The sequence below is a fragment of the Erinaceus europaeus genome, chromosome 3 (assembly GCF_950295315.1).
Source record: "Erinaceus europaeus chromosome 3, mEriEur2.1, whole genome shotgun sequence".
In the NCBI taxonomy this organism is placed as follows: domain Eukaryota; kingdom Metazoa; phylum Chordata; class Mammalia; order Eulipotyphla; family Erinaceidae; genus Erinaceus; species Erinaceus europaeus.
In genome coordinates, this window is record NC_080164.1 from 50,342,089 (window position 1) to 50,351,851 (window position 9,763).

Below are 9,763 nucleotides of genomic sequence, written 5' to 3' on the forward strand. Positions count from 1 at the left end.
CTGAAGGATGAGTGAGAAAGAGAAGAAAAGTCCATATTTATCGTTTTTTATAACCTCGGCCTGGTCTTATTTTTTCTATTAAGTACAATAAAATGGGCGAGCTTGCAGCAAGCACTGCACAAAGCAATGTTCAGTGAGGTCTAGAAGCGTTGGGCCGAGGAAAACTGACAAGACAGGCTAATGAACCGTATAGACAGGGAGAAAATAGCCAGCATTTGCTAGATTTCAAACCCTCACTGTCTATCTTAGACCACCTATCTTGGATTTATTCCTAATAAAATAAGAAATAAGCAGACCCTACACTTTTCTTTTCTTCAAGATAGAAGGGGAAAACATGTTCCAGAACAAAGCCCTACAATCAGAGGCGGTCACTGGCAGTTAACACTCCCATTATTATAGAGGGTAAATAAAATAAAGACAAAAATTAAAAGCGACAAGAAACAGGTCAAGTTTGCAGGCAAAGCTTTTACAAGCTCATCTCTCCAGGTCGAATCCCAGAGCCAGCCTTAATGAAGCAATAATAACCACATTATTCAAAAATTTTCATTTCGATGGAAATGTATCTAAAAGGGACTTAATCATATGCAAATAATAAAAGGAGGTGGTAGTGACCTAGGAAGCAATATGCATACAGTTTTTTTTTTTCCCAGGGATGTTGAAATTGAAGAGCACGTACCTGGTCAGTTAGATTTGCTGATCTTGTTATATCTTCACTGTCTGATTTTGATCCTCCTTCTCTGTCGTCTATCACCAAATCGATAGGCATTTTCCCTTTCAAACAGCTAATATACCGGTGGCAGAAATTGTCACATAATTCGTGTACCTACATTATGATAGAAATAAAAAATGGAATATAATCAGGAGTGCATAAATGACATTGACAAGTGCAATCCACCCCCCTTGTGAGATTCAAACTTCCATATAGGGAATACATGGACCAATTGTCCTCCAGAGACCTCTAGACACATTCAGAATTAGGAATAACTTTCTTTTCTTACAAAATAGAGATATCCCAGAAAATTGACAGTGACAAGATGATTCACAGGCTACAACATATTCAACACCCGTGTTAAATTCATCTGCTCCTGGGGCTGTGGCCATTAGAGAGGTGACCTGCGTGGGTGACATTTAAGGTAAACTATTTAATTTCATCCAGTTACTTTAACATAAGCCCTTTCCAAAGTGTTGAAGGAAAAAGTGTGTGTGTGTGCGCGTGTGCGTGTGCGTGTGTGTGTGTGTGTGTGTGTGTGTGTATTCACAACAAACAAGTACTCTGGTGATATAGGACATATGCCTAGCAATCCAAGACACTAGAGCATTTAAATTAGAGTTTCCAGTAATAAGAAACACATTTTACCATAATTCCTTTTAAAAATAAAAGGTAATCAAATAACCAGTGCTCATGATATGAAAATAATCATATAGCCAAAGAGATATATCAAATAAAATTTTCAAGCATAAAAAAGAATGCCTCAAAATATTTGGGTGTGAGTGGGGTGGTCTCTTACAGTCTCCAGGCATTTGTGACATGCAAAAATTCACAAGAAACCTCAGTGTGCTTGCAATTTTATGTTAGTTTGAATTGCAATAATGCATTAAGTTTTTATTGCTGAAATTCATAGAACTAGCAAAATCATGTTACCCACACCCTTTCTTGAGTTTGAAGGTGGCTTGTCTGCAGGATTCACATACTCTAGAAATTGACACAACTATCAACTTTGCTTTGTCTCTGCAAAACATTTAATGTGCCTCCTCCAGCACCTCCTCCAGCCTCCCTGCCCAATCCTCCTCCTCCTCCTCCTCCTCCTCCCCCTCCACCTCTTCTCTGTGTCTGACCTGCTGCAGCTCTGAGACTGTCTTCTAGAAACTCTGAAACTAAACTAACCCCCCACCCCCAGAAGTAGCAAAGAAAAGAAGGAAGAGACCACAGAGGTATAACTTGTGAAACAAACTTACAACATTCTAAACACCAGTGGGGATGCTTAGACTTGCAACTATTTATACAAAGCCAGCACTAGGTATTAAGAATGAATACAAGGCTAGGGCGTTTGTGATCCCGGATTTAGTGGCTGAAATTGTAATTAAACTGCAAAGAGAAATGGAAGCTAAGATTGGTCTTGACACTAATTACTAGAAAGAAAGACATTTATGCAAATGCCTCAGAAGCCTGAACTTCAATTCTGAAACTTCCCCCTATCCTGTGTTTGGGGGTAAGGGGAAGGAAACAGGTAAAAAGAAGCTAGAGAAATTACCTTCTCTAATTCCAACAGATGAAACCTTAATACTTGTATGGCTTGAATCATCTGCAAAGATACAAAAAGAATGAGCACCCCATTCCTATCTTGCACAAAATTGACTGTCATGGCTTTTGTGTCTCCAGCCTACTCCCTCCCCCAGCAAACAGAGTTATTTTGATTTATGGCAATAACACTAAAACTTAATAGCAGCGACTGGGTACCATCTAGAGGTTTATATTTCTTAAGGAGAAAAAAATAGCTAAAACAACAACAAAGCATCTAAGTGGGGATCATAAACACTCTCCTCCCCCATGACTCCCCCCACCCCTCTCTCAGCTCCACCACCCCCACCCCCATCCAAAAAACTGCATCCCTGGATTTAAAGTTTCCATTGGAAAGGGTAGAAATTATTCTAGATACAATCCAAATTGTGGCTTTTCACACTGCAAACTTTCTGCACACTTCCGCACACCTTTAAGGCAAACTGGTTGTGCGTGTGGTGGTGGGGGTAGTGTTTGAGGTGGGGGTGGGGTGGGGGGGTTCTGGCCTGGTGGCTCCCCTCAGGACGGGACTTTGAGGGCTGGGAAGTCCGCAAAGTTTAAGCACACACGTTGACAGGCCAGGAGATAAATCCAGGCGCTGATTAGAGCTGTGCTGCCAGGCTGTCATAAAAAAACAAAAGCTCTCCTTTCCCTGTGCCCATTCGCCCGGGCTCCTCTCAAGATGAATTTATTTCCCTGGGATCTTGTCCCGGACCACTTGTCCGTGGAAGGAAATATTTGCAGCCGACTGGTCGCTATGGGAAGACGGGTCTAAAATTCTCAGGGCTCTCAAAGGAAAGCTGGAAGGGTTAGGGTGTGGTGGAGGGAGTAGTTGGTGCAGGGGGTGGGGTGGGGGGACGGGAGAGTAGGAAGGTCTCCCCTCTTACCAAGTTATCCAGTTCTGGATTAGAAGAAAATAGAGGCTTTTCTGCGCGAATCTAAATAACAAGTGAGAAAGAGACAAGAGAAAGGGGGGGAGAGAGAGAGAAATTGAAATCTGGTCGCCTTCCTATATAATTTCTTGTCTTTTTAAACTGTCCCGAGTGGGGGACACCCCCCAACCCCACCCCGCCAAAAGACTGAAAGGACACGGAGTTCAGCCCGCGCAGAAACTCTGCAGTGTGAATCAAATAAGCCGAAAGTAAGTCCAAGCTCACAGTTATTGCTATCAGTGACCACGCTTCTAAGGGAGCTGCCCAGCTCGCCTAGTCGGGAGACAGTGCGTGGTGTCAGTGAAGTTGTTTTATAGAGTGAGCTTTCTGCTTTAGGTTATGGACTGTGAGTTGGTAAGAAAGTAGGTGATTTTAAATTGTCTGCAAACAGACAATCCTATGGGAGGGAAATCTCAGCGTTGATGTAATTAGCATAACTTAAAGTGGACTACTTTTGAAAATGCAGTATTTGAGGAGGAAGGGGTTTGGATTTTTATTTCATTTTATTTTACATTTTCAACATTTATTTTGCTGACCTGTTTGGCGAACACAGCTATATCTTCATTGAATGACTCTGATGAGCAGACATCCCCGCCTGCAACCCCTGGTTCTCGGGGGGTACAAGTAGCTAATTCACATTTCTCAAAAATCAGTGCTAAGAGAGGGAAGAGGGGGTGTCTGCAAGAAAATACAACAGTCACAAACAACACAATGATTAGTCCAAAGTCTGTGAAAAAAGAAAAAAAGATGCCCAAGGGGGAAAATGACTAAAGAAACTACAGGTCAAGGTCCCTCCCTGGTTTTGTCACTCATTGTTTTTGGGTTTTTTTTTTTTCTTTTTCCTCTGCCCCCTCCCGAGGCAACTGTTCACCTCCCCTTCTTTTAAGGGTCCTGAAGTCAGAGGTCCCAACCCATGGATAGTATCTGAGGATCAGCATATCTGGCCTGAGAAAATGGTAACATTTGTAAAACTAAAATCCAAGCAGTTCCAGCAGCCATTTTGAATTAAGTTTCCCAAGCCGACAAGCCATGTCCCTTGATGCACATTTAGGACCTGGTAAAGGAGAAAGGCACTCCGTGTAGAGGTTGGGGCGACGGGTTCAAGTGGACTCTTCCAAGGCCCAGTAACCAAGATTCTTGAAGATCTTGGTGGAAGGAACTAAGCTAACTTGAAGAAAGGATTCCTTGTGGCAGCAGGACACACTGCCAGGGGGCACCTACCTACTTGAACGCCCGTGGCCTTTGGATCGCTGCAAAGCTTCTCTTTGCTTCCCTGAAAGCTTCCCTCCCTTCGCCATTGGTCCCCACCACTCCAGCAAGAAAGTCCGTTCAAATGTTGCTGGGGTAAAGCCTTTCATTTTGTCAATGCGAATGGCAAAACAGCTAGTATTTCTAAGGGCCTAGATGTTCCTTATCTTAACACATTAAAAAAAGAGGGGTTCCTTTTAGTGTCCAAGGAGGTCTCTCAAGTCTTTTTATTAGCTCTCACAGCCCAGCTGGGAATTTAACAGTTTGGGGTCTTTTTCAAAGCTTCCCCAAATGCTCTGTCCTGGAGCTTAAAGCATTTGTAGGAAGAACACTGGGATTTAAACAAGCCCATTGCACAAGGGACCAGAAAATACAGCAATGAGGTTTTTCAGCTGGGAAAGGTCAGTGCTGCCTGCTTTTCTTTCTTTCCTTCTTTCTTTTTTTCTTTCTTTTTCTAAAAGAAGACATAAGTAGAACTGAAAGTTGTGAAGTAAAAAGAGGCCCCCCCAAGTGCATCAGCACACAGTAGGCACAAGATTTTTACCCCCAAGGGTTTTACTAGTCCAGACTCAATGGACTGGCCGAGAAAACTCGGGTATAATCAGCAGCCAGAAAACAACAACGGCTGGAGAACACCCCTCATCTGCTTCTGTCTAAATCCTGCAGGTTTTGCCTTTGAACACAAAAGTACTAAAACAACTGGAAGTTTCTTAATGCTTGTAAGGATTCAGAGCAAGCTCCTCTCCTAGACTACGGTGGTCAAACTTCCCAAATGCAAAGTATGTTCCCCCTTGCCTGACCTGCCACTGTCCTCCCTTGGTTTTATTGTGCGGTGGCAGAGCCAGCATACGGTTGCTGAGTAAACTTAGCAAGTCAGAACAATCAGTGGCTTAAAAGATTTTCCCTTCAACTAAAAGTTTCGTTCCAGCACAAAGGCGCCTACATTTAGAAACCCCCAAAGCTTTCCCAGAGAAGTCTAGCGAGCAAGGACGGGCTTCAACCCACTGAGCTGTGTAGCCTGGGTTTCAGAGGAGTCGAGGAACCTTCGGTAACTTCTCTCGCAGGACGACCCTTTCAGAGCGACCCTTTCTCCAGGATCTCGGCCATGGCAGAAGGGAGCGCTGGGTTGGAACAGAAAGCTTGTGGAGATGAGGGGAGTCCTGGAAGGCAGGCCGCTCCTATACCTCACGTTCTCCGTACAAATGTGAATAAAAAGTCACTAAGTAACACATCTTCAAATCCAGAGATCTCTGGCTTTCCTCTTACCGATGGCTAAGAAATCTAGGAGAAACATCGCCTCTCAACTACATAACCTGCTTCCCATTGTACCTACCCATAAATGGCATCTTTATCTCTCTTTAAAGCGTCATTGACAGAGGAACCCATGCTGGGGGCCATGGCATTGGTGTGAGCTGTGTGCGGGTACTGATGAGAGTGTAGAGGAGGCCCGTGGTTCAGGTGGTGGACTGGCTGCATGGACCTGGCCGCGTGCGGGTCCCCATACATTGTGGAGGGGATGCCTACTCCATCCATGCCCCCGTAATGGGGCAGATCGTCGTACTGCATGACAAACAGAAGAGAAACAAGGTTCAGGAGGCCATGAGGGCAAATGGAAGAACGGCAGGGTGCAGAGCTTATATAATGTCAGTCCAGCTGGATCCTTCCACCAGGAATTCTGTGGCCTTGCATCTCTAAAGTTGAGCTTCTTTATTCAAAATCTTTTTTTTTTTTTTTTTTTAAGGATTCTCTGTAAGAATCAGCTGGGATGAATGGTCTTGTTCTAACTTGTGTCCCTATCAACTAGTTCAGGAGCTCAGGATCCTTTGGCAGGGAAGTAAGGAAGGGAAAAAGAAAGGAAAGAAAAGGAGGCATTCTCCCTCCCAGAGGGCAGAAGGTAAAATGTGCATGTCTCTATGAGAGGAAACTCAAAATCACAATAATAAAACGTGCCAGGACAGTACAGCAAACCCGCCTAGTTTCACAGCCCCTTCCCATCAGGGAGAATTAAACAAAAAAAAAAAAAAAAAAAAGTTATGATGTGAACGGCTATGCCAAGCACGTGAATTAAGACAGGCTTCTCATTTTGCTTGCCAGAGTGGGGGTTAAGCACTCCTGCAAGACCCTGTATTTCTTTTGCTTTGCAAGATGAACTCTGATATATTATTTTTAAAAAAAAATCCTCTCTGCTCCTCCTAAAGTGAAACCCAGAGGAATGCCTTTTCTTGTACATTAGAACTTAATTTTGTATTGGGCTATTTTCTCCAAAAATTAAAGAAAATTCATAGAGAGAACAATAAGTTATTCCATTTCTTTTCTACTCTTAGGAACTTTCTTCCCACACTAGAAGTCAAGGAGACAAATGTTACCCATCAGGTTTAAGGCAAATTCAAAAGAAAACATATTTAAAACTCCCCATATTCTTCCTCTAGAAAAAGTACAATCATATTGATAGTCTTTATTTTTGCATGTGAAACTTAGCTATTTAGATTTTTCTCATTGCTTCATTAGAGGCAAGCTCTTTTCCCAAGATTCAGTGGCACTGAGAGTGAAGTGATTTTCAAAGAAAAGAGAAATTGTCACTTTCATCTCCTTAAAACCAGAGGTGTGAAAAGAGTTTGGAAAAACCGCTGACATTTGCCTGAACCAAAGAAGTAAAGAAAAAATGTGTCAGCCTAGTAACTTTCTTTTGCAAACAGGGCTTTGAGGGCCAGGACACAAATTATTCAAGAAAGGCTTTTTGTAGACCCCTTTTCTTTTTAAGAAACTACCTCAGTTGGATTGTCATTGTCTCACTTTACTCTCACTACATTTCCATTCAAATAGGGATATTTGGGAAATTAGTATTGCATTTTTAAAGCAAGTGCTTGTTTTGTGCTCAGTATCCAATTAGTACAGGGCTTTCCTAAGAAAAACTTCCAAAGCATTACCTTGTGTAAAATAAAACATGCATATTAAAATTACTTCAAAAAGGTGAATGCCTTCTGATTCCTCAAACCACTGTAGTATGACAGTGTTATTTATTCAAAAAAGCGAGATGCTCCTAATGATATTAAAGGCGAATATAATCAATAACACAACAGAAGTTTCTAGCTGCTTGTTTTAGTTCAAAAACTGCTTTAAAGTTCTGATCCCTGAACACACAAGAAAAAGAGAAGACAAGGTATGGAACTTTTTTTGACAGATGGTTGCCCAAGTTTGTATTTTAATTTTTGTAGCTACCAGTTAGGAGTATATAGAAAACTTGATTACTTGAATTAGCTATTATATGTAACATACATAAACTACACAGATGCACTGAATAAATCCTTTAGCTTTAGGCCACGGCTTTAGGAGCCTCATTAAAAAAGACAGAAAGAAAAAAAAAGGAAACTTTTTAAAAATAGTGTCTTGCAGCCACGTTTCAATTTAATCTCACATTTGAGTTCCACATTGATTTTTAATACGTACCCTTTGCGCCATCGGCCTCCCTGGCTCCCTTCCTACTTCAACTTCTAATATATCCTCTTTAAGGCCAGTGTGAACAGAAACAAATATGCAAGCTCCCCCGGAAAAAAATATTTTTAAAAGCACGACGAAAAATCTCTTAAAGTCTCCTGCAACGTGAGCTATGGTCCCAGATCTTCGGTCTACCGGACCTGAAGCAAAGCGCCCCCGAGTCACTGAGCATAAAAGCGCTCCGTTTCCAAGACAGCAGCGGGAGGAGAGAAAAAAAAAAAGAAGAAGAAGAAAGACAGAAAGAAAGAAAGAAAGAAAGATAGAAAAAAAGAAAGAAAGAAAGAAGAGGAAAAAATCTTCTCTCCCCAAAAATCAGTTTAAAAAAATAATAAGGCGCCCCTCAGACCCAACTACCAAATCTCATGGCTTTCTGCCACTCCGGCTGTCAATCACAGGCGAGGTTGTCAACGTGGTGAATGAATGATCATCCGCTCTGTCTTCTTCTGGTCAGAACACCTCAAATGTTAATATTCAAATGCACAAAGCCCTAGCGCTCGCTTTCCTTGAATCGGTCCTAATTCCCAATCAGTTTCTCTCTTCTCTCTCTTGCTCTTTCTCTTTCTCCCTCTCTCCCTCTTTGCAACTGCTGCACTGGAGGGAGATTAGAGGAGGAGGGTTAAAAAAAATGTCTGTCTGAGTTTGTCTTAAAGGAGCCACGATCGATGCTGCCCGCTTGCAGTCCCCGTGCGTGTGTAAAGTGTGTGTTGCACAGGCGGAGAGGTGGATTCCGACCAGAATGCTAGAACCCGGAAGTAGTGGTGGCCATAACAGGTCGCGTCTTACACAATGCATTGGGCTGCAGCAAGTAGGCTCCTCGGCAGGGGTGGGTGCGTGAAGGGAGCTCTGGCCGCACTGGAAATGCAGAGAGGCGCTCCATTAAATCGCACGCTCAGGCACAAACACTCACACACCCAGGGCACACACGCACTGACGCGAGCAGCAGTCCGGGCCGCCGGCTTTATTCTCTGGATTCTTTTTTTTCTCCCTCCCCCTTCAGGCGATCTCCCCAACCCGATTCTCTTGAAATAAACTGGGAATAGACACGGGGCAGGCAGCAAGCAGGAGTTATTTTGCACAGGGCTCCGCACATACACTTCATGACTTTCCTCGAAATTATTGGGGTCTGCCAGTAATTTTCAGGGAGGGAGGTGGTGTGGAAAGTACTGGGCTCTTAAAACTAATCACCCTTAGTAAAGGAGTCAAATGTGAAGCCAGGAGGAGAAGCAGAATCAAGACTGGGAAAGAATCTGCTAAGGAGTCCCGAGGACGTGGGGTGGAGACTGGGGCTTTCTGCAGACCCAGCTGAGAGATCCCCCCCCCCCCCTGTCAGAGGTGAACAGCCGGGCCAAGGAAAGGAAATGCTTGCATTTTCTCACTTTAGGAGTCAGGATGCCTCCACCACCTAGTCCTGAGGCCCCCAGGCCCAACCCGGGGGTCCCGCTCTAAGTGGGAGAGGAAGGGAGGGAACAATGAGCTGAGAGCTGGGAATGTGCCCCCAGCGCCTGTTTACAAACACTAAGCTATTTATGATCGCCGGAAAACGAAACCCGACGCGGGCTCGGAGCAGCCCAGACCTCGCGGGCGGAGCCGAGGCCGTGGAGCCGCGGGGAGGTAGGCTCTTTCTCCAACCCGCTCGGGGCGAGGCTGTAGTGCGCCCGAGGAGCGGAGCTGCGGGTGGAGTGCTGGTCTCAAGACTGTGGCCGCGCCGCCTTTGTCTTCAAGGCGCGGTGGGCTCTGACCTCGGCGACGCTGGGGCCTGAAGGGACTCCCGCTTCCTCAGCTCTTTCCCTGGCGACGCCTGGAGCTCTCC

The 9,763-nt window shown here is 44.2% G+C and overlaps 1 protein-coding gene across 3 annotated transcripts in view; it reads right to left on the minus strand.

Moving 5' to 3' along the window:
* Nucleotides 1-8,877, minus strand: part of MEIS1 (Meis homeobox 1) — a 167,428-nt gene extending 158,551 nt beyond the window's left edge. For 2 of the 3 annotated variants that reach the window (XM_060187181.1, XM_060187183.1), the window contains exons 1-6: nucleotides 7,906-8,707; nucleotides 5,792-6,018; nucleotides 3,747-3,888; nucleotides 3,166-3,216; nucleotides 2,253-2,303; nucleotides 677-823 (exon numbers count right to left, since the gene is read on the minus strand). In XM_060187181.1, coding sequence (XP_060043164.1) covers nucleotides 677-823; nucleotides 2,253-2,303; nucleotides 3,166-3,216; nucleotides 3,747-3,888; nucleotides 5,792-6,018; nucleotides 7,906-7,917 — 630 coding nt within the window. In that variant the 5' untranslated portion in view covers nucleotides 7,918-8,707. Of the gene's footprint in view, nucleotides 1-676; nucleotides 824-2,252; nucleotides 2,304-3,165; nucleotides 3,217-3,746; nucleotides 3,889-5,791; nucleotides 6,019-7,905; nucleotides 8,708-8,736 lie in introns of those variants that run through there. The other variant, XM_060187182.1, reaches the window with a different exon arrangement.
* Between the last annotated feature and the right edge of the window lie 886 nt (nucleotides 8,878-9,763).